Source organism: Pezoporus wallicus, unplaced genomic scaffold, assembly GCF_028554395.1.
Source record: "Pezoporus wallicus isolate ANWC-B61680 ecotype Strahan unplaced genomic scaffold, APGP_CSIRO_Pwel_v1 contig_8166, whole genome shotgun sequence".
NCBI classification, from domain to species: domain Eukaryota; kingdom Metazoa; phylum Chordata; class Aves; order Psittaciformes; family Psittacidae; genus Pezoporus; species Pezoporus wallicus.
In genome coordinates, this window is record NW_026638114.1 from 3,003,309 (window position 1) to 3,027,340 (window position 24,032).

The 24,032-nt window shown below is 55.5% G+C and overlaps 1 protein-coding gene across 1 annotated transcript; it reads left to right on the forward strand.

The window, feature by feature from the left end:
- Window positions 1-7,607: 7,607 nt before the first annotated feature.
- Window positions 7,608-18,741, forward strand: CDX1 (caudal type homeobox 1). Its single transcript, XM_057409576.1, has 3 exons — window positions 7,608-8,034; window positions 18,075-18,220; window positions 18,462-18,741. The coding sequence occupies exons 1-3, from the start codon at window positions 7,608-7,610 to the stop codon at window positions 18,666-18,668; spliced, it is 780 nt and encodes a 259-aa protein (XP_057265559.1). The 3' UTR covers window positions 18,669-18,741.
- The last annotated feature ends 5,291 nt before the right edge of the window (window positions 18,742-24,032 follow it).

A 24,032-nucleotide genomic window follows, 5' to 3' on the forward strand; every position in this document is an offset into this window, starting at 1 on the left:
GACGGTGCCATGGAGGGAGGGGGGGGAAGGCTTTTAAAGAGGAGGAGAAGCCAAAGAGGCTGCGAGGAAAGGGGAGTTTCGCTGCAGGCTGCAGGAGGGGAGCAGCGAGGGCCCGGCTAACGGGAAACAAAAGGAGCCCGGCCCGGCTCTCTCCTCCTTAAACCGGAGGGACGGAGCTGCTCTCTCCCTGTGTCTGCTTTCAATTCTGGCCTTTTTCCCTGTTTTCTTTTTCTTTTACACTTTTCCCCTCCCCACCACCCCCCCCCCCCCCCCCGTTTTCTTTTTCTTTCTCTTTTTTTTCCCCTTTCTCAGGATATGAGGGGATGTTTAGAAAATCCGCTGCCCACGCCAGCAGCTGACTCATGTTTTTATTAAAGAAGGCCTGTACTGAACCGGCTCCGAATATTCCCCCCGGACGCCTTCCCGTGCCGGCGCTGCGCCTCCAGCCCCGCTGACCCCCAGCCGCCAACGCGCCCTCCCAGACCTGCTTTATGGAAAGAGAGATAAAAGCTCTGTGGCGCTGGGATGCTGCGGCACAGGTTGGGTTTGGTTGGGGACACGGAGCTGGTTGAGCTGCTAAAGGGTACGGAGCTGGGAGAGGTGGCAGGAGTTTAGATCTTACCATGCCATCAACTCCGATGTCCTGCACCCCTCCTGCGCTGCGGAGGTGCAAACCAGCTCATGAACCTGCTTTAAATCCTCCCCACACCTTTATGATGTCAAAGAAAGTTTCTGAGAATCTCTCAACAGGCAAAACTTTTTCGTTTGTCCAAAAGAGGATTTGTTTTATTATTATTATGCATTTCAGCACTGTAACAAGGTGCAGAAGCTCTTTGGATCGAAACTGTCTTATGACCCATCAGTTCTTACCACCATTTCCATCTGGGGATGTGTTTTTGTCCGATCCAAACAAGACAAACTGCAAAGATGCATCCTGAAAAAGGAGACTCCCTAAAAAGATACCTTTCTATCATTTTTTTTTTCCTTTCCAAGAATTGAAAAGCCCTTCCCATAAAGACAACACTGAAATCTGCGTTATTGATTTATTTGCAAGGCAGGTTCATTCCCTTCTGCCTCACTACAAACGCCTGCACAATGGGCACAGCTAATGATTCCCGGGCTGGATGAGCCTAAGAGATTGCCTCTTATCGTCCATTATCAGTGTTTTCTTTGCATCTACGGAAAACAAAAGGGAAAGGTCTTTATTCCGAGTAGCCACAGAGGGTGAGGAGAGTTGGGCTATGGCACCCCCCTCTATCCACACGAAGTTAGCAGCACTTTGCTCAGGGCTCACACACCGGCTCCTTGCCAGCACGCACAGGGCACAGGAGATGCTGGTCTGGTTAAGCCCGGGCAGGAGATGGAGGATGGAAAAGGAAGGATACTGCAGAGGCAGCCCCCGGGAGCTGGCGGGCTTTTACAGCGGGCCGTGCAGTGGAATGAAGGGTGATGGCCGGATGAAACCCTGCTTCTCCTCTGCACTAAACTGGCTGATTCCCTGACTGCAAACGTGGTGACAGGCACATGTGAGGGGGCCCTGGCAGCACCCCCAGTGATCCAGGATAATCTGTCATGCAGAAGAGTTATCGAGTGTGAGAGCGGCTCATATGGGGGACAGGCTGAGAGGGGACGTGCTGCGCACATGGCTCTTCCCGACACTTTTCCCGAGGGATAAGGACGTGTCTGACAGGACCCTGCGCGGGGGGGCTGCTGGGAATAGCTCAGCCGAGCTATTTCCAGGCAGCATTCCCCCTCCAAGAACAACATCGCTGCTCTTAACGCAGTGGGAGAGGGAGAAACTCGCTGGTACAATCCTGCTGGACCCCTCGTACCAGGGACGGGCTACCTGGGGTGAGAAGGGGGTGGAAAAGCAGTCACAGACCATGCTTGACAGCAGAGCATCCTTATCCCGAGGTCAGACGTAATTCCCCCCTCTCCCCTTTGCAAATAGATGACCCAAATGCCCACTCATGGGCTGGGAGCAGGGACAACTCGGACAAACAAAACCTTCTTGCAGCATAAGCCTGCAAAGGGCAGGGTTCATTGTTTTGGGATGCTGGGAGAGCCCCGGAGAGCTCTCAGCATCCCGGCAAGCACACAGCCGCCCGTGCTGTGCATCCCCAGGGAGCATCCAGGGCTGCGTGCTTTGTTTAGGAACAGCACATCGGGGTTACAGCAGCTCCTGGGAAAGGCCAGCCCGGAGGAAGCGCTGAAGCCGGAGGGACTTGTGGTGCGAGCGGGTGGGTGGAGGGGAGCAGCGCAGCTACGTCTGCCTCATCCCCCTTCATTGCTCACCTCTATTTTTGGTGCCTGCATTCCCCGTTCATGGACTTCGCGATTCCCCCGGGGCTGGGACAGCTGCAGTGTGGGCTCAGAGCGGCTCCGAATGGAGATTTCCAGCCTCAGTAAGCATCGTTAAGTGCTAGCGGAGCTTGGGGTCATACAATGAGATAGGGACTCTCCAGGGAATGGTCTGCTCTGGCATCACCTGGACCAAAGCAGCTCTCCATGTAGATCTGGGACCATGGGTAAAGATCATATCCCGTGCCTGATGTGGAGAAGAGACACCAGGTGACAAACAAAGATGGGAATGGCTGTGCTAGAGTCAGCAACAGGTCCCACGTACCAAGAGGTGAGAGGCAGGTGGTGAAGAAGAAGCAGATGTTGGCCTTTCCCACTTCTCTGCAGGTTTAACGAGGGCCAGATTTGCCCTAGCTTCGTTTCCTCCAAACTTCTATCAGCTCCAAGCCAGCCCAGGAATTTCAGCTTCGCTCTGATGTGGTGTCGAGCCACAGACCACAAGAAAGGAGCAGTGATGCCAGGGAGCACAGCACCACATCGGGGCAAGCCGTACACCATGGCAGCTGCCAGCCCTTGTTCCTGGCTGGATGCAGCTCTTGAGACCTGGGGGAGAGCTGTTTGGAGACTTCATCCAGCCCTTTGCAGAGCTCTGCTCTGGCCTCTGGAGGAACCACTACCATGGGCATGGTCCTGCTTTGTCAGGGTGGCAGTGGGTGACAGCAGTGCCCAGGGAGGAAGGGGAGGCAGAAAGTGCTGTGGTCCTTCCACAGTGAGTGTACAGCCAAGCACAATGTGCTGGGGAGCATCCCGTGCTGGGGAGCACCCTTCAGCACCAGGAACACCAGCCATGGACACTACAGGGTGACTGTGTCAGGAGGCAGCACCAACCCATGCACGGTGCAGTGCTGTGTCCCTACAGATGCCGACCCATCCCCTGCATCTGCTGGGTTCAGGCACTTTGAGGAGGCTCTAACCAGCAGCAGAGGTTATTACTTTGCTGCCTTTCCCCACCATGGGACCTTTCCACCCCCATCCCACACATTCTTCCTAACCCCCACGACGAGCCTTGATATTAAATGTGCTCTGTGGAGCCCCGGGAGGCAGCGGCAGGCTCCTGGGTGAATACTAATAGCGATGCCGTCCGGTCGCCCCAGCCTTTCCCACACATCTGCAGTCACTTAATGTGGGAGTCGTTAACCCTCTGCTTACACAGCGCCTGAAACGGGGAACGAAGCACTGTCAGGATGCTCCTTGCCAAGGCCTGACCACCCTCAGGAATATGTGTCCCTGTCACAGGCTGCAGGGTGAGGCATCCTCAGCTCCCATCAGCTGCACAGAGAGCACCCAGCTCTGTGCTGGTGCAGGGGGAATCATCACCAGCATGTGAGAGAAGGGGCCCTGCACATGGTGGAAAGCCATGGGAGATGCCAGATGTGTCCCTGTCCCCTGTATGTATGCTCTTGAGGATAGTCCCAGGGTTTGTGCCATTTGCATTTTACCTGGAAAGGAAAGCTGATCCGGATCCCTGGGGAGCAGCTCTGTAGAGCCATCCTCAGCATGGGGACACAAGTGCCAACAGAGATGCTGCCCAGGCATCTGGGAAAAGCCAAAGGGCATATGGGATTCTGCAGTGGGGCTGATGGAGGTGTGACAGGGGGGGTGTCCTCTGCAAGAGAGTTGCACTGGTGTCTGTTGCCAGACAGGAGGGGATGCTCTTGGGTGTTCAGTGGAGTGGCTGTGCTTGCCCCATCCTTCCATTGCTCTCTGGGATGCTGCTCCAAAGACATATGGCAGGAATGATGCACAGGAGACATGCTCTACTCTCCCCGTCTCCCTGTCTCCCTGTGGGGGGGACCTCACAGCTCTGGGATGTGCTGGTCAGGGGCCACAAGTTTGCCTTTGAGAGCAACAGGGGCTGGGGAGAGTGGGATGGCCACAAGCTCATGGGGCTGCCAGGGAGCTGATGGGGCAGGATGCTCTGGAAGAAAAGGAGAGTGAAGGGAGGCACCTTCTTGATCCTCTGTAGGGATCTCCCTGTCTTGCTGAATCCATGGTGTGGTTCAGAGCAAGCCAGGGGACAAGGCAGGGCTTGGTTGCTAAGGTGAGAGCCTCCTGCATGGGAGGAGGAGTTGATGGGGCGCTTTCTGCTGCAAACCTGCTCCATCTCTGACAGCTGCCTGCAGCCTGGCCCCGGGGACTTACCCGCGCTTCCTTCCCCAGCCCTCCGGCTTCCAGGAGATGGCATCACTCGATCACGGATAGCAGCACCGAGCCCCAGGGAGTGCCTGGGGAGCCCTGGTTGCTCTCCCTCTGTGCTGCATCTGCCTGGTTTCCACCAGGAATCTCAGGGCTGGAGGAGTAGCAGGAGCTCCGCAGGCTGACTTTGATGCTGGGGGTCCCTGGGGTGGATGGGGAGGGTGCTGTCATCTCCTATCACCCAGCTGGGGGCCCCTACAGGTTGTGGCAGCCCCTGACCTTCTCATGCATGGGGCCCTGCAGTGGGTGTCATCCTGAGGCACCGAGGGTCACCAGCATCACCCTTCAGGCCCATTCTAGCAACTTCAGTGAGCCCATGGAGGGGAACCTCACCTGGCTCTTCCACAGCATAAAATTCACCAACCATGATCCTCACCAGCAATAAACAGGCCAAAGAAAAGGAAAAGAGGGAAGTTATTGCTGGTGGATCTTTATGGCCCAATTGTCCTCTCCTGCCTGCTTGCCCCGCACAGGGGAGCTGGTGGCAGGGCCCTGAGCAGGCACCTGGCGATGCTGTGCCCCAGTAAGCCCCTCACCTACCATAGGATGTAGCATGTGGGGTGCTGCACCCAGACTCCCTGCTCCCGACAGCTGCCTGAGCCCTTGGCCTTGGCTCCAGGGGCTGGGAAAAGAGAAAGGGGGTCCTGGCTGCCCATCACTGTCTGCAGGATACAGCCAGTGGCAGGAGTAACCCCAGCATCCCCATCCCTGAAATGCAGCCACTCCTGGTGTGGGACCCAGCGGCCACCTGGCTTCAACCACCTGCTCAGGGGGAAATTTTCTTCTTCCTTTTTTCCCCATTTTCTGAACCAACATCTCTGCTGGCAGGAAGAGGAAGGCCTTGGCTCTCTTGTTTAAACTCATGGCTGTGCTGACACCTTGGGAAAAATCCACGATAGATGGGGTTATAGAGCACATCAGTCAATCTGTGCTGCAGTCTGAGCAGAGATGCTCCCTGAGTAGGATATCCATGATGGTCACCTTTGTCACTAGCTAGGACAAGGCTGGGCAAGGAGCTGGGGACACTGGGAGCACAGGAAGGATGCTGCAAATAACTCATCTATCATGGTACCTCTGGCCTTGCTCAGTCTTAGGAGGCAGATGCCAGGTCTGGGGGAGTTTTCCCATTGCTGGGACTTTATTCTGCTCTTTTCTTGCAAACCAGCCCCCTTACCTCTTTCCCCATCTCCCCTTGACCTCATCCTGCCTCCCACTTCTTGCAGGGAGTGGATGTGCCACAGGGGCATCCATGTAATATTTTCAACGAGACTCAGCCAGAATCAGGCCTGCAATGGGACGAGATGCCCAGGATTGATGCAGAGCTGCTGCAGGTCCACAGCTCCAGGGCTGGAGGTGGCTCCTGGTTGAATGCAGGTTGGAGACAGCAGCAGCCCGACCTGGCTGTGTCTCAGAGGGCTGTGAGGAGGGGACAAGAAGCTCTCACAAAGTCCACCTTGAGTAAACAGATGACAGCAGTGCTGCAGGGGCTCGGGGACATGCCGATCCCTCCATGAGCACAGGAGAGCTCAGGATGCTATGGGGAGGAAGGGCTGGTGTGCGGGTGAGTGGGGCCCCATGGAGCGCTCATGATGTCCCCAACCCACCAGCTAATGCTGGGGACATTGGCCACCAGCAGCAATGGGGCAAGAAATGGCTGTGCATTGAATGTACTGAGCTCCTCAAGTCAGAGGGGCTTTGCTGGGATTCTTTTCCTGTTAAACCCCACAGATCTGAGGCAATCCCAGGCTGTTCATATCTGCAATCAGAAAAAGCTCTGAGTCTCTTACTTTATCCCCTCCTCTCAATTTCACCCTAAATTCCTTTTTCTGCCTTTTTCCCTCTCTTTTTTCTGTTCCTTGTCACATTCCAGGCTGTTCATGTCCCAGAAGGGTGAGGACTGACGAGCCCTCTCCCTGCTCACGTTTCCAGCAGGTGAATGGGATGATGCAGAAAAAAGGATCGAATTGGCCTTGGAGGAGGCGACAAAACACCCTTCTGAAGCCTCTGTGGGGTTGTGTTTGGGTTTGAGGAGAAAAAGCCAGCCTGTAAGTGATGACTGAGACTACATGGTGGTGGCCAGCACAGCCAGGGTGACACAGCTTCAGCAGGACCTCGTTTCTGCTTGGTTTTCCCTATCAGAAAACATGGAGATGGTTTTGCTTCTTAAAGGAGAAAACAGATGAGGAACAATGCCACAGGGTCACAAGCCCCTCGGAGCCACTTCGGAGCCCAAGGACTACCCACTGGGCCCATGGTGGGGCTTTCCTTCTGCACACAGCTGGCTCTTTCTGTCCGTCTGTCCTGCTCTCTGAGGCTGAGCTTTGCTGTAGGGGTTGGAGGGATGCGTTTGCCCCGGATGGAGTAAACACAGGGGCACCCAGTGCCTTCCTTTCCCATCAGACCCCCTTTTCTGTATCAGTTGGATGCTGCTGTCAGGCATGAGAAAGCAGCACAACGAAGCATGGGTTTGATACCCCCCAACATCAGTGTTGATGGCAGGCACAGACCAGTTTGCCCCTGCCCATAACCAGGCTTTAATAAAAGAGCTTATCCCAAGGCACCCTCCTTCTGGGGTACCGATGGCTGCAGGGATCGGGTGTGCTCCCTTGGGGCATCCTCATGGGATGCCCTAGTGTCCCCAAAGCCGGCTGCTACAAAGGGACCATATCTGGTAGCATGAGGACAGCTGTGGGGTGGTGACAGCGGAGGGGACAGGGGGTCTCCAGTGCTCCCAGGGGTCACCCAGTGCCTCGTCCCTGCTGCAGCTGGGATGGGAGGTTTGCATTGTCCCCCCTCACCCGCTGGGGTTCCTGCACTTTGAAATGCAAACCTGCCTTTCAATGCAAATGCTGCGAGAGGTTGGGCCCAATAAAAGCCTGTGGGCAGGGAGGTGCCTGGCCCCAGGACACAGCTCCCCAAGGCGTCCAGGTGAGTGGTGGAGAAGGAGGAGCAGCCACCTCCTGCCAAACCAAACCCAACCAAACCGAGCCCAAGGCGGCCGCAGTCGGCGGCACGGCGGCGCAGCATGTGCATGGAGCCGGCCAGGGAAGATGTATGTAGGTTATCTTCTGGATAAGGACACCAACATGTATCCCAGCCCCGTCCGGCACCCCGGCCTCAACCTCAACCCACAGAACTACGTGCCGGGGCCGCCTCAGTACTCGGACTTCGCCAGCTACCACCATGTGCCGGGGATTAACAACGACCTGCACCACGGGCAGCCGGCAGCCGCCTGGGGCTCTCCCTACACCCCTGCCAAGGAGGACTGGCATTCCTATGGGACCCCTGCTACGCCTTCCACTGCCAGCCCCGGGCAGTTTGGATTCAGCCCCCCAGATTTTAACCCCATTCAGCCCCCGGGCTCTGGACTCCTGCCTCCGCCCATCAGCAGCTCGGTCCCCCAGCTCTCCCCTAATGCCCAGAGGCGCACCCCGTATGAGTGGATGAGGCGCAGCATTCCCAGCACCAGCAGCAGCGGTAAGGAAAACCCCCCAGCACTGCTCCCCTGCGCCATCCTCGGGATTGAAGTCCTGCAGGGCCGGATCCTGCTCTGTGGCTTTCCCTGCCCAGGGCATGCCCCTGCCTTCACCATGGCGCCTGGCCCCAAACTGCAGGGGGACCCCACCACTACGTTGGCAGGGGCTGAGGATGGGCAGGGAGGGCACTGTCCTTCCCTGCTGTCGGCAGATGGGGTTCTATGGCTGGACCGTCCTTTTCCCAGCCAGTCTCTTCTCCTGCACCCCTGCCCTTGCCTGGTACGATGAGCAGAGCCAGAGATCACACAGATCCTGGGGCTCAGCAGTCCCAAGGGGGGTTGGATGAGGTGCCATGTATGTTCAGGGGTGAGAGTGTGGGGCTGCGGCTGTGCATGAGTGTGAGCTGGTGTGCAGCTGCATGTGAGAGCCCAGGTATGGGGATGTGCAAGGTGCCTTATGCTGCGTGCATGTGTACTCTGTGTGTGCATGTGTGCAGGGACGGTACCGCATGTCTATACGTGGGGGGAAGGTGCCACATGTGCTCTCTGTGTGTGTGTAAGGTGTATTCAGTGCCCATGAGGTGCTGTAGGCTCTGTGTATGTGTAAGCACCGTGTGTGCATGGGGCTTGCTGTGTAGATAGTGTCACCGAGTGTGTACGGGGGATGCTACACGCTCAATGCGTGCGCACACAGTGCATGGTGTGTGCAAAGCGTGGTGCCTTTGGGAACGGTGCCAATTGGAAGGTGCATGTGGGTGCTCCAGGAGCAGCACAGCTGCGTGTGCATGTACACAGCGTGCGGGTGCCCTGCACCCCACGAACAGGTACCACCCCTCCTGTGCCTGCCGTCGGTGTGCTGTCCCCAGGGTCCTGTCCCCATGTCCCCGGGGTCCCGTCCCTGCTGAACTCCTGACCTAGGGCCAGGAGGAAGCGTCTGGGTGACCCCAGCCCACTGCCCTTGAGGCCCTGCTGCCCACTTCAAAGGCACTGGGCAGATCCCCCTTGAGGCCAGCCCAAATTGACAAGGGCTTGGCTTTGTCATGGAGATGGTGGTCGGCTCCTTTGGCAGCGAGGTGAGGTGCGGGGCCCTTTGTCCTGCCCTGCCCGTGCCCTTTCATCTCCCCCTCCAGGCTGTGATCCTGCTGCCAGCCCAGACCGGGACCTCTGCCCACCAGCCCTGCCTGGACCCACCACCCCTGTCCCTCTCTTGTGCTGGCCATGAGCTCTGCTGAGCACTGCTGAGGCCAAACTCACTACAGGAGTGGCTCTGGGCATCTCTTGGGGGCAGGTTTACTTCTGGCTACCCATGTCCCTGGGGTAAGAGCTCTCTGTTTGCAAAGTGTCTGCAATTTTAGGCTTGTTTCTGGCTCCCTGCTGATCAAGACCCATGTAGAGACCTCCATGTTAGGGGCTTGCGCAGATGTGCCTGGAGTCTTCCAGCATGGAAAATTGCTCCTCCTGTTTGCCACATTCATGTGGCAGGGATGTGGCTGTCCCAGCGGGACCAGTGACTGTAGTGGAGCAGGCAGAACATCCCAGTAAATGTAGAAAACCAGCCTGGGTCTAGGAAGCAGAGGGGAGAGGCAGGCTGGTGTTTCCTGGCCCATTTTAACCACTGCATAGACCTATTTAGGGAAAACGCCTCCCCCCATACCCAGTGATGGAGACCCACAGATGTGCCAGGGCTTGGGGTTTTCCTCTTTCCTGCGATGGAAGTGGGGGTGACCCTGCAGCCCCTCCAGGCCGCTGGGACCCCCCCACACACACACTTCTGCAGGCTTTGTAGGTCTGAACATCTCAGTTTCTTCTGAGGAGAGAGATGGGAGGGAAAATTAATGAGGGGAGAAAGAAAGGCATCAGCACAGCTCTCATGTGGATCAAGGGCATGGCTTTACACCCAGCAGTGGGCCCGAGATAAAACTGGGGCTTGAAAGTGCCTCTGATTGAGTTAGATGACAATTGAGTTGATTCAATTCTGGAAAGCTATCATTAGTTGCTTAGTCTGTATCTCTTAGATGAAACACATACAAAGGGACAAGTAGATCAGCCTTGTTCTTGCAGACAGACGAGGAGCTACCCCAGCAAAGCCGCAGTGATGCAGGGATGGGTGCTGGGGTGAAACCCCCTTTCTTGTGGTGCTTCCTTGGAATGGATGACCAGCGAGATCCCTTTCTAAGGCATTTGCAGGTGAAGGACCTGTCCTTGCATGTCTGCTGGCTCCAAAGCCAGTGCTGCTGGTGCTAAGCAACTGCAGGATTTGACCATGGTGGGACTATGTGCTGGGAGACAGTGGGATGCAGCTTGTGTTTTCCAGGGCTGCCCGTCAAATATAAAAAGAGCCCTTCGCCATTAAACTTGAAAGAGAGCAGGGCAGAGATGGGTTTGACAGAGATAGGGGTGGAATTCTGAGATGAATCACTTTATTGAAATCAATAAACTGGACTTTAATCAGCGTGGATTGATTAACAACCCATCTCACCGCAGTGGGAATAGGAAATGAATTCGCGGCTCTTTTGCTATAAATATCAACAGTTTCATTGCGAATGCTATAAATCAGAATACTTCAGAGGGTTGTAAATTAAGGTTCCCTCTCTGTCTTGCCTTGTATAAACAGCTCTTGGCCGTAGTTTGAAAGCTGCTGGGAATGAGCTATGCGGTGGTAACAGAAGACTTTGCTCAGGGAATATGAGTGTGCTGGGGCTTCTGCAAATGCAATCCAGAGGCTGAGGGAAACCAGCGAGCAATCTCCCAGTGATTCATGGCAGAGTCAGGCTTTACCAGGAGTGATTCTGTATACCTGCTGCTAAATACATGTGTGCTTCACCCAGCTGAGCCAAGGTAACCCTGCAGCAGAAGGGACTGCGACACCAGAGAGCCAGTGCTGGAAATCAGGACTTAGAGGGGACCAAGCTGGAAGATTGGCCTCATTTCTCCCTCCGATGTCACCTCTTTTTCTGCTCATAAAATGTTCATGAGCAGTGTGGCAGAGCCTCAGCTTCCTCCTTATTCACAATTATTTGCAAACTTCCCTGTGAATTGCACCCCTGCTCTATAAAAAGCTCAGGAAGGCGCTGGAAGCAGCGGCTGCCTGGACTTTGAAATTCACCCTCTGCTCGTTAGTCATGCAAATCCTCAGATACTGCCTCGGGTCTGGATTTTAGGTCACTAATCGACCTGGGGCCGCAGGGCTAAATATTGCAAGCGAAAGTGCAATTGGGGCATCCCTTGGAGAGGTGAATGTGCTCAGGGCTTCACGTGGCATCAGTGCCCGTGATGCCCGGGCAGGATATGGGATGATGGAGAGCAAATAGTGATGCTCTGAGCATGGCAAGTGGCTATCTGCTGGGTGTGCAGTTTTCTATCTGTTTTCACATTTTCCAGCTTTATTTGTTGCCCTAATGAGATCCATAAAAAGTAGAGGAAAGACTAAAAACCCCAATAATGAGATAGAATCATTTTCCCTGGACAGGCAGGGCTCATGTGTACATTTTGGGGTGATGATGGTGCTGGAGGACAGTGTGTCTCCTCAGTCAGTCCCTGCATGGGGTGGGGGACCCCTCTTTAGGAGATGGTTGTTCTCTGTAAGACCCTTTGCTCCCCCAGCTCTCTTGGTGTGTGCATGCATCAGGCCCCATGAGTCTTCTCCCCTTGAATTATTAACCCACAACCTGCTCCTGGCCCCCGGTGGGATTTGTTGCCTGCTCAGCCTGCTGGCCAAGGTACAGGCTCTCAAACTTTCCTAGAATTGACTTTCCTTGAGCAAAAAGGGCTTCCCTGGAGCACTGGCAGTACCTACGTGATGGGCTTGGCCAGCTAATACCCCAGGATTAGCAGAGGGACACTTTAAACCTCTGGTCAATGACAGATATTTCCTACAAGGGGACCCTTCAAGGACGCTCACTCCAGTGATGTTAGCTTTGAGATTGCCTGGATAAGGGAATGGATTCTTCCACCCTGTCTGCCTCACAGTAAGGATGGGCTGAGCCCTATGGGGTTGTGAAGGGGGCGAGGAGTCCTGGTGAGCAGATGGGACCACCAGCACCTTGCTGACCTCTTCCTGCCACAGCCAGGCCAAATCCAGCCGGGTGGCAGAGCTGGATGAGCTGGATCCAGGCTCAGTGCCATGGGGCTGGTGTGAAGGTGATGCTCTGGAAGGGGCTGTTTCCAGCCCGCATGCGCTGGCCAGCCCTGGCTGCCCTAGTGCAGTCTTTGACCTGGCACAGGAGCCTGGTTGGCAGCGCTTGGCTCAGCGCTCATAAAACCATGGGAGCAACTGAAGGAATCTGCTGGTTGCCAAAATAAAGGGTTGAATCACTGCAGGGCTGGGAAATGCCACAACGCCCAGCCTCGGGGTTGAAGCATCTCCTGTCGTATTGCTCCGTGTCCAAGAATGCAGGGTTGGGATTAGGAACCACCAGCCCACTGCAACCACCAGCAACCTTCTCCTCATCCCCTTGGGGTTTGCAGCTCCTGGGAGGAAGATGAGGCTTGCAGGAGGGGTGGCTTTGCCTATGGGTGTGGATGCAGATCTGGCCTCATCCTGCTGTGCCAGCAGCACAGAGCCCAGCCAGGGCCAGCCTGTGCTCCTGTGCACCAGTCTGTGCTCCCTGCATCCAGCTCTTCACCCAAGTGATTCTGCCCCTTCCCACCTACCAGGCTGACCTGCATGGATGTGCCGTACACCAAACCCCAGTCTCTGCCTCCTGAATCAGGTTTTATCCCTCATGGGTGCCCATGGGAGCGTTGCTGCTGCTCTGAAGTCCTTGGAACCAGGAAGAAACCCCCAAGTTGGGACAATGTCAGGCAAAAAGCCATGCACGGAGCTACCCTGGGGGTAGGAGGGTTGCTGGGACCCTCAGCACCCTCAGGCATAGACGGGTCCTGCCGTCAACCCTGATGGCTGAAATGATTTCTCCAGCTTGGAGCTGGGGGAGACTTGGCAGGGTCCATTGGAACATCCATCCTCCCTTTCTTCCATCACCCCTTTCCTCTGCAGTACAGAGGCATTCAGTATGGTGGGGGGTGTGTGGTTCTTCTCACCCAGTTTTTGACACCTGACAGTTGTCTAAATCCAACGCCCTTTGTCAGAGGAATGATCTCAGGCAGGGATCTGGGGAAGGATTGCCCTCTGGAGGGGTTCGTTTCTCTCTGGTGGTGATGAAGCAAGCCACATGGCTCTGGTTCTTTACCCCGTGTTGGTCCTCCCATCCATCACTCCTCTGCTTCCTGTGGCAGAGGAGAAATAGCTGATGATATGGAAGCATGCACGGAAGGGGGAAGGCTTGTGAAAACTCTGACTTGCACGTTCCCAGCATTCAGGGAGGGTGGGGGGATTGGGTTTATCCCCCTTCCAGACCACAGAGGAGCGTGGGTGCTTGGGGGAGGCTGCTAAGGAGGGGAAATGAGGGAGCAAGCGAGTGTGGGGCAGGGGGGCAGAGGGAGGTGTCAGTCAGTGCAGACCCAGGCATTCCCATTGCCAGTGGGTTTAGGAACAGCAAAATGAGCTGGGCTGCGTGTCCGGAGCAGCAGTATCCCTGCTGCACAGCACGGCTGCTGTCACCGCTGCTCGGCAGAGGGAGCATCGACCCCTGCTCGCAGAGGCAGCTGGAGCACATCTGGCTGCCAGATGAGTGTGGCTCCAGCCCGCCTGGAGGCCCCTGAGCTTCAGGAGCTGACCCCAGCCCTCTTCTGGGTCTGTGGTCTCTGTCATGGGGCATTGCTCTGCTGTCCCTATGTTTGTCCCTATGTTTGCAGTGGGGAGGATTTCCCCTCCTGAAGGAAGGGGGGTTAAACTGCCCAGAGTCCCACCAGTCCCAAGGCTCTGACCCTGGGACTCCACTCTGTCTCAGAGCTACTTATGCGCCTCAGTTTCCCCACCCATAGCATTGCCTAATCTATGGCAGAGGTGGGGAAAAGCTTTCCTTGATGCTTTCCTTGTAGAGGAATGGCAAACCCTGATAGAGCACTGATTCTTCTGGGGTGGGAGGATTTAATTCTCTTTCCAGGTAGATGCTGCTCATTCAGAATGAAGCAGCTTTATCATGGAGAGAAAGCACCCACCCCAGTGATGGGGGAAGAGACGCCCCATCTTGCTGCACTTCAACTCCAGTGTGGACAAGTTCTTCCCTTGGTTCTCACTGGTGATGGGACTTTCCCACCTGGTGCTTCTCAGCATTAGAATCTTGTAGTGCCATCAGATAGTGTGGAGCCAGGTACCCACTACAGACAGATGAGGCTGTACAGATGGAGCCAGTGCACGGCCAGAGCTCTGCCAGGAAGGTGACACCACGCAGGGCAGCTCCAGGAGCACATTGCCCAGGCTCTTCACACCAATCATGCAAGCAGCCGCCGTGCAATGGGGCGTGCAGAGCTGCTCAGCAGCCTGGCAGAGACACACCAACACCTCCTGTCCAAGGTGTCCCCAGGCCTCCGCAATGGGGCGCAACACCCAGCACCATGATGGGCTCTCCTCTTGGTGCCTCCATAAGTGGGTCAGAGCTGCCCTGATCAGAGCCCTGATGGCTGCACGGTGGCTCCCTGCAGAGCCAGGGTTTGCTGCTGCTGCAATTTGGAGCTGCTTTGACCTGTGAAACAGAGACCTTTGGGAAAGCCATGCGGGTTTATGCTCCTCGCTGCTGGCAGTCGCGCTGCTTCTGCCGTGGCTGTGAAGGCTGTGTATTGAGGATGGGGACCTCTGTTCAGAGATGGCCTGATCCCCTCTTAGCCATGCTGGGTGCATCGCTCTGTGGGACGTGGAGAAGTTCCAAATAACACACATCAACTTATGCTCCTTCTCTGTATTCCACATCCTCCCAGGGTGCCACTGCCACCACACTGTTACTTTCCTCCCTGGTTTGAACCAGACCCTTTGCAGCTGTTCTTGGACCTCCTCCATAGCCTCAAAATACCCCATATTACCTGTTAGAGCGTTTGGGGCACCGTTTCCTATTGAAAACATCCTCTGGGCACAACGGGGCTGGAGAGAGGGAATTACCATCTCTCTGACAGGCTCCACCATGGCCATGAGGGTGCAAAGAACTGGATGATGGGCACAAGGATCTAAGTGGATTTGTCCTTCCCCTGCCAGGCTCCTGACCCAGTCCAGGGCAGGAGCTCCATCCCTGGGGCAGGGATGCCATGGGGAGTGGATCCAGGCTGGGGTTGAGACCCCATCCTCCCACGTGTGTGTGAGCATGAGTGCGGGTGAGTGCACGCTCAGGAGCGCGTCCCCTGGGGTTTGCACAGCACATTAAAGCTGTTCCCTTATCTAATCACGGCTCAGGTGAGTGCTATTAGGGTTATACATTAACAGTAGTAACGATACCCTCTCCCCACGCAGCCATTGGCCCTGCCTTGATCCCAAAGCCGAAACCACTCCCACTGGCCCTGTGGATGGCTCCGTTTGGCTGCCTGAGCAGTTCCTTTGCCTGGTCTTCTGGGGACAAACAGGAGGCACTTTAAATGTGTATCAGGGCTGAAAGGGTCCAGCGGCTGTGCTAGGAGGCATCACCAGCACTTTGCCGCCTGTTCATCCCATCCATGCTCCCTCCTGGTGAAGCAGCTCCGGGTTATCCTGCCTGTGGGACAGCTTGGTCCACGTCCACTGGACTTCCCTGGAAATGTGAGAGTGATTCCATCCCTTTGCTCAACCATGCTCCCCACTGCAGTGCCAGGGTTTACCCATAGGGACCAGGGCTCCTCATAAGGAGCTTGTCTGAATTTCCTCTTTCCTTTCCCAAAGCCATAAAAAGTCTCCAGGAGAGAGTTAAGTGTAACCCAGCATTCATATTCAAGGTGGTTGAATTATTCATTGTCAATAGTATTTCTTGAGAATCCTTCTCTTTATCCCGTGAATCACTCTCAATACATTCCCGAATACAGCAAACATCCGTAACCAGCAATTAGTTGACATGAACAACTTTCCATCACTGGCTTGGTCAGAAGATCTCTGCTTTTAGTCTTTGTTCTCTTCTACTGGGCATAGAGAGACTGGTACCAGCTCACACACTAAAGTCTCACCAGCACAGCCGGTAGCTGTCAGACCTGAGGCAAAGAACAGGCTTCCTCGAGGATGAAGAGGGAAGAGGGAATAACAAAGAACAGGCTGTGATGGATCTATTTACAGCTGCAGCATAATTCTTGCTGAAATTCATGGCATATGTGGTATTCACAAACCGCCTTATTTCTTTATTCTTTAATTTTTTTTCATGTTATCTGTCAATTCCTTTGCTTTCCAGCTGTGTTTTTTTACCACAAGCAGAAGCATTCAAATAGCAACATTGCAAATAAGATCATTTTTAAGTCATTATCTCTTCAAAAAGGTTTCTGCTTTCAAATGAAAAAGAAAAAAAGGCAGATTTCTGTGAGAAAAAAAGCCTTGTAGGAGTCCCTGATCCCGAGCTGACAGAGGAGCCTGGTTTCTCACGGAGCTGCTAAACCTTGCATCCACCTCCACCAGCGCATCTGGTTTATTCTGTAGCACCCTGGGAATCGCTGTGGTCGTGAATTGAGCCCAGGTCCCTCCTGGGCTGGGATGCAGGATCCTTCTCACACTGATGAACCCTTCTCCATGGTATGGACAGGGACCCAGTGGGAGAGCAAGAATGTGGGGTTCTATGTGTGCCGTGTGCCCCGGTGTCACTCCAACCTAGCACCGTGCTGTAGTCAGGTTTGTCCTGAGCTGCCAAAGAGGAGACAAGAACTCAGCAATGCTGTTTAGGACCCCTCGTGCATGAAACCACTGTGTTTCAGCCGTGTGTCTGCAGACATCTCCATACACATCTTGCTCAATCAAATCACCTTTCTTACCCTGTCTTTGCCTTCGGTCACCCTGTGTGGCCAGAGGCAGGCTTGCTCTCAGTGGCGGTGAGGAGGGATTAGGTGTTCACTTCTAAACAGCTCCAGGATGAGCTGAGCTCCACACTCTAAAGCAGTGATTGGATTCATCATATCCCTCAAGTATGAGTTAGTGGCTAAAGACTGGAGGTCTGGTTTCTGTTCCTGGCCATGTTGCAGCCTTGTAATGCTCCTACTTTCCTTCAAGCTGGAGAGTTTCACTGCTTCTTGGGGACCACACTGGACTTCCAACCATCACCCTACACTCGCATCATGATAAGCCCATGCCAGCACCTCCAGGGCAGTGGCAGGAGGACACAGAGTGCCATAGTCATGGAAATTGGGTGCTAAATTGAATCATGGGGCTGCTGCTTTTGTGCCTGGGAGCATGGGGTCAAGTCCCAGCAGGGCAAGACATCTCTTGTGCCCACCCCAGCTCCCACTTGCATGCAGGGGTGCTTCTACAAGTGGTTTGCCAGGACCTTTGCTGTCCCTTGCTTGTTTAGTAGAAAAGCAGCTGCCTTTTTGCATCCCATGGGATGCTGTGAGGGAAATGATCCCGAGGGAACCCCTCTCCCACTTGCAGTGTACCATGACCACGGGTTGTCCTGTCTCCAACGCTCTTTTACATTTATCTTTCAGCATAAGAAGTGGCTTAGGAAAATCTGCACCTCCTTGCAATGAGGAAGAGGGGGAGAAATAAAATTGGGTTGGCTGAGAAACACATTTGCAGCTTGGGGGTTGGAGCTGTGCTCTGTGGAGATTCTCTGATTAGAGTTTCTGAAGCACAGCTTTGCTCTACACCACCCAACCTCCTACTTCCACTAGGGATGGTATTGCTGAGACTTCTCAATGTCCTCAGCCCACCACAGGGCTTGTAGCTCCTCTTGGGGACAGTGTGTCATGGCACATGGGATTTATGGTCCATCTTCTCAGGATGCCTTTGAATCCCTCCTGCTCTTTCCACCAAGCAATCTCCCCAAAGCCCAGGTATTTTCCAACATGGAAACACACCTTGATGCTTACCAGGATGGACATTAAATCTAGTAGGAGTCTCCTGCCTCTCACACTGGTCCCCAGGGCATTGCCATGCTTCTCCTCAGCTCTCCACGGGTGGTTATGTATCTCCTCCGTGCCCCTGGGGATTCATCTACCCCTCCACTGCTCCCCTTTATCCCCACATGCCCTGCTCTGCTCTCTCTGCCAGGCAAAACCAGGACGAAAGACAAGTACCGGGTGGTGTACACGGACCACCAGCGCCTGGAGCTGGAGAAGGAGTTCCACTACAGCCGCTACATCACCATCCGCCGCAAGGCTGAGCTGGCCGCTGCCCTGGGGCTCACTGAGCGTCAGGTCAGTGCTGCAGCATCCCAGAGAGCCACATCCAGGCAGAGATGGGTATGGAGAGAGGAAGGGATGCAGCCCAAGCAGGCAGTGCCAGTCCCACCTTGCTCCACAGACCTCCCTTCTCTTCCAAACTCCGGGAGGATCTCCCTGCCCCAGGGGGACCCTGAGGGTTGTCATCATCTGCATCCATCCCCATCTCTGCCATCCCCATCTCTGCCCCATCTCTGACATCTTCGTTCTTCCGCAGGTGAAAATCTGGTTTCAGAACAGGAGGGCAAAAGAGAGGAAGGTGAACAAGAAGAAGATGCAGCAGCAGAGCCAGCCCACCAGCACCACCACACCAACCTCACCGGCTGTCAGCACGATGGGACCCATCGGAGGCCTCTGCAGCAGCAGTGCCCCGAACCTTGTCTCCTCGTCTCCACTGACCATCAAGGAAGAATTCATGCCTTAACCCCCTTCACCAGCTATAGACTCCAAGAGATAAGCACTATGCAGCAGAGCCCAGCCAGCCCATGTGCTCTGAAGAGTGACAGCCCCTTCCCAAAGACGTGATGGGCCCTGGCTGAGCCAACGGGGTGGGCAGCGAGGCTGGGCAGGGTGGCTCTGGGACCATCCCAAGGGGCTGGTGGGGTCTCTCCCATGTAAAAACCATAGGGTAGGTAGTATTGCTCTCCTGTGGACACATGCACAGATCTGGTCTCCAGTACTTGTAGCCCAAAGCAAGGTCCTAATGTCAGCAGAAGGAAGGGGGTGGTGGAGGAGGATGACTTTCCTGTGGTGCTTCAGGTGGAGCTGGTAGGATGCTTCCTTCTGTCCTTCTGCCTGGTGCTTTTGGAGCAGTTCGAACAAGACTGGACTGAAAAGAGACCTGGCTGGACTCAAGGCAGAACAAGTTTCCGATGAGCTGTTCTCCTGGATCTGCTGTGCTGGGAATGGGGGTGCTGAAGGCAGAGAGAGTTGGACTGCAGGAGCCAGGCAGGACTCTTGGCTGTAGGACCCAAGGGGGCACTCCTTCAAGCCACGGTGATGGTGATGAGCTGGAGCACGTTCTTGTCAAGAGATCCTGCACATCCTCACCCACATTCCCCACTCTCCCATAGTGCCCATTCCTGTGCTCCCAGCTCTGCCCCTGCAGCCACAAAGGGACACACAGACGTGTGTCCAGCAGCCCTGGTGCCCCAGCTGTGCCATGGTGAAGCGGCACTGCACCATCCTCTACCTGCAGCACAGAGAGGAGAGGAGGGAACCAGGCACAGGCACACGGGTGTCAGACCACTCTGCTGAGCCCCGAGACCACTTTCCTACAGGGAATAGGAGAATGAGAAGGTTTACCACTGGGACAGGATGCAAGAACCGGACCCAGGTCCAGGAGGACCGATACCAGGAGAGCTTTAGGGTGCTGCTCCAAAGGACCGCAACCACCAAGGGCAATGGGAGCTGCTGTCAGGGTGGGCAGGGGGTGTCCCAGGCAGAGGAAGGGCTGCACATGCTCTGGTGTTTGGTGATGGAGAGGTGGTTTCCAGAAAGACAGAGGATTTTCTTCAAAACCCAAAGGACTGCAGGTTTTGTTCTCCCTGTCTGCCTCATCCTCCATGCACTGTATCACCTCTTGCCTGCTGTGTGTCAGTAACTTTTCCTGCTGGTGAGCTGCAGCTGAAATATCCCTTTATCCTGCTGGGTCCTGACCACTCCATTGTCCTGGGTTAACCTACAGTCCAGTTTCAAATGCCCCAAAGGCCACTGGGTGCAACTGGGACACAAGAGAGTCTGCAGCTCCTGGGCTGCAGCTTCCCAAGACAGACAGGGATGAGGAAGCAGAACCCTTGCATGGCCTTTCCCAGCACCATCTCTCCAAGCTCCAGAACTGTGGAGCAGCAGACATTCCCTTGCTGCCTGCAGAGCACCCTCACATCACACCCAACACTGCTTGTGCACTGCATCCCTCGCTGCACTCTCTGCTGCCAGCCTCTCATCCCTCCCACCATGTCCCGTCCCAGAAAACAAGGTGCCCAGGCACACTCTGGGTTTTACAAGCAGGTCCCTGCCACCCTACCGTGCCCACAGCCCCACTCCATCCCTTGTGGGATTTGGGTCTCCCTCTGTGGCGGCTGGGGACACCTCCATCATCCACCACTGCCAGCTGCATGCAGTGGTGAGGATGCTGTTTGCATTGGCTCGGGACTTTGGCTCAGTTTATGTGTATATAAGGCAGAACTGGTTTTCCTTTTTATATTTTAGGCAACAATATTGGTGACAATAAACGAGCAGGAATTCTGTGGGTTTGTTGCTGTCTCCTCCCAGCCTATGGTGCTGTGGCACAGGGAGGATGCCAGCCCCGGGGTTGCACCAGCACTGATGCTGCTGAGCCCAGACCCACTGAAATGGGATGGATGGATGGATGGATGGATGGATGGATGGATGGATGGATGGATGGATGGATGGATGGATGGGGGATGTCTTGGCACAGCAGCCTTGGCCCTGTAACATGCAGTGCGCTCATCCCATAGTGATATTGCTGGCAGTGGTATGGCCCATACCATTGCATGGCACAGCCACATCCCATTGTCACCAAGGGAGGTGGCTGTGCTGGGCAACCCATCACCTCCAAACTCACAGCCCTGGGGGCAGCCAGGGAAAGGGTGAGGCCAGGCTTGGGTTGGTGGAGGCCAAAGAACAAGGCCAGCTGCCCACAAACGTAGCCGCCTCCCATTGGTGCTTCCTGGCCTCTAATCTTGTTTTATGGCTGTTGATGGGCTGAATATCCTCCTTGTCCAAGAAGAGCAAACAGAGAATGAGGATGTGAGATAGTGCCTGGGACAGCTGGCATCGGTGCCTGACACTGTCCTCCCCTGCATCCCAGTCATGTCCTCCTGCTCCTGTTGGGCACTGAGCACAGGGCTGTCCTCAAATCCCTGCCCAAAATGGCTCCTCCACCTCCAAAATGTGCCAAGTGTTGCCTGGGAAGAGGTGTGGGGAGGTTGTGTCCAGGTGCCTGGGCAGGAGAGGCTGTGGAGGGACACCTGATGCAGGATAAAGTCCTGTGGGTGGAGGAGATGGAGGAGCAGAGGCAGGATGAGGTGGCGTTGCAGAGATGGGCAAAGAGATTCTTCCTGACCTTGTGAGTGCAGCTGCACCTCCCACCGCACCCTGGTGACTCCATGCTCACCGGCATGGCACCTGGGCTGCCCGTGGCATGGGACCACCACCTCCCTGCATCCCTGCAGGGGGATGTGAGGCGTCAGGAGCTAAAACAGGCTGGGGAGGCAAAGACAATGGAGCTGGTGCTGGGTGGGAGAAGGGATGAGAGTGGATGGGCCACCTGCACAAAGAACTGGGCTGGACTGCGGAGACTGGAGTCACTTCTGCATGGAGACTTCAGCATGGTCCCCACGCCAAGGGCTGGATCATCCACATGCATCCTCCTCCCGCACCCAGCTTTGCCTGCCTTTGACATCCAATTTGTCATTGCCACATGCAGACTGGCCAATGGGATCCAGCCATGGCAGGGGATGAGATGGTGGCAGCCCCAGGCATCCCCATCACCTGCAAGGGGGAAGCTTGAAGGGAAACAGAATCCTTGGGGAGGATGTAATGTGCATGTCCCCCATTCACTGCTGTGCTGGGTGCCTATGAGTGGGCAAGGGGCTGGGCTGGAGGGAAGATGCTCCACCGCCCTCCCAGCGAGCCTGCGTGTGCCGTTGACAGGATGAAATTCCAACTGATACCCTAATCTGGCGCCTGCCTGTTTGCACAGCAGGGTAAAAGTCCAGCGAGCCGTGGGGCTGTGCCCTTGCGTCCTGTGTGTGCACAGGGAGCCAGCGCTAGCGGGAAGAGGCAATAAATGCACCCACACGCCCAGGCACCCCTTCCCCCAACACACACACACACCCCTTGGATGGGTGATGAAATGCATCTGCTGCGTCCCAGTGCCTGTGTCCTCCCCTGCCTCCTCCCTCCACCATCCTTTGGGTAGGGATAGGTGAGTCCCGCAGGGCCCCCTCCATGCCAGGTGAGGGGCTGTGGACCCCATGTCCCCACCAGCTTTAGGACCTTTGGTCCAAAACCCCCCACACGTGTCACCTTGTCGGTTGCACCCCAGGCAGGTGACAGGCACCTGGTTTACCACCTGCAGCAGCTGCCTCCCGAGTGGCACAGCCCCACATGGGCATCCTACGGGGAAAGCCTGGGTGCAAGAACAGGGAACCCTGGGGACTGTCCCCAGAAAGCCCCTGCAGCTTCTTCCTGCTCCATCCTCCACGCTTCCCACCGGCTCCCGCTGCCCCTCCTCGAAGGAATCATCATCAAAATAAGGCCACGCACACCATGTGCCGAAGACGCCGGCAGCCTCCGGCATGGCACGCTTCCCGGCGGTGACTAACCGGAGCCGCTGCTGCCTTCCTTGTGTCTCGTGGAGCGGATCTGGGCACGGGCCCATCTTGCTGCCAGCCGCCACCTTCTCGCCTCTTCCCGGGTGGCTGCCACTGGGATGCGGGTGTTTTCCCCCTGATGGCAGCACGCACAGGGCCAGTGCCTGTCGGGCACTGCATCGGGATGGGGAGATGTGTGTGTCCTTCCCTATGCTTCAGCCCAAGGGAACGGAAAGGGCTACTTGATGTCCCAGGGGTGGCTCAGGTGTGGGAGAAGGCAAAGCTTGATAGAAATGCTTGCAAGCCCCATATGTGCTCTCTAGTGTTGGGCACTCGGTGATCGGAGCATGGGGACCCTAACCCTAATCCTGTCCCCTGCCCAAGGAGGGTTTTGGGGTACCTGTACTGCATTGCTTCTCATGGGAAGACTCCTCTGGCTCCTACTGCCTCTGGCAGGTGCTATTCCATGAAGTGGATCTCTTGCCAGATCCAGGGTGATGCAAGACTCGCACCAGCTCTGCAATGAGATGCTGGAGCACCCCAGATGCCCTGGGTGGGATGTCTACACCCTGGTGGTCCAAGGTGATGGAGAGATGATGTTGCTACCAAAACAGCACCAGCTTAACCAGAGAAGGGAGCTCCAGGTACAGAGCATCCCACCAGCAGTGGTATCAACACAGATAACTCAGGGTAGTGTCAGCCCTTGATATCCCTACTGGTAAATACTGCCCTGCAGGCAAGACAAGGGCTTGAAGTGCACCCAGGGAAGGCTGAGTGGTTTGTGCAGGGCTCAGTCCATGTGACGTGGGACTGGGACAGCTGTAACAAGGTGCCACCAGTCTCTTCCCTCCCATCCTGCAGAGGTGGCCGTGGGACACTTCTCATCAGTTGTATCCCAAGGGAAAAAGCTGAAAGGCTGATTCAGATCACACAGGTATGAAGAGCAAACAAAGCATCCTGCCCTGAGCAGGAAGGGTGAGGTGGGGACAGTGCCCAATGGGGCCAGCCTGGCCAGATCCAGGCTCAGGATTCCCACCAGCATCCCAGGAGAGGGGGAAGTGATAAATGAGTCCAAAGCAGGAAGAGCCTGCCTGGGTGGCTGCCCAAAGACCTTCTTCTTTTGGGGAAGCTGAGTGCAAATAAAGATGTTGCGTTATGCAGTTTGCTCCTTCCTTTTCCCGCTGGGAAATGCAGGTAAATGTCAGCTCTGAAAGGCCCACAGTGCAAACAATGAGCCACTTCATCGTGCTGGAGTCTGCAGAAACGTGTCTTTATGCTCAGGAGGTTTTCTTTTGGGGAAAACTGTCATAAGTGCTTGGAGGGCTGTAGGAGCACGATGGCCATGGGGTGTCAGGGAGATGTGCTCTTACATCAGGCAGGCTGGGTCCTCTCATTGTCCTCCATATCTCCAGTGCTGCCCGTTCAGCTTTAAACCTGAGCAAGGCGGT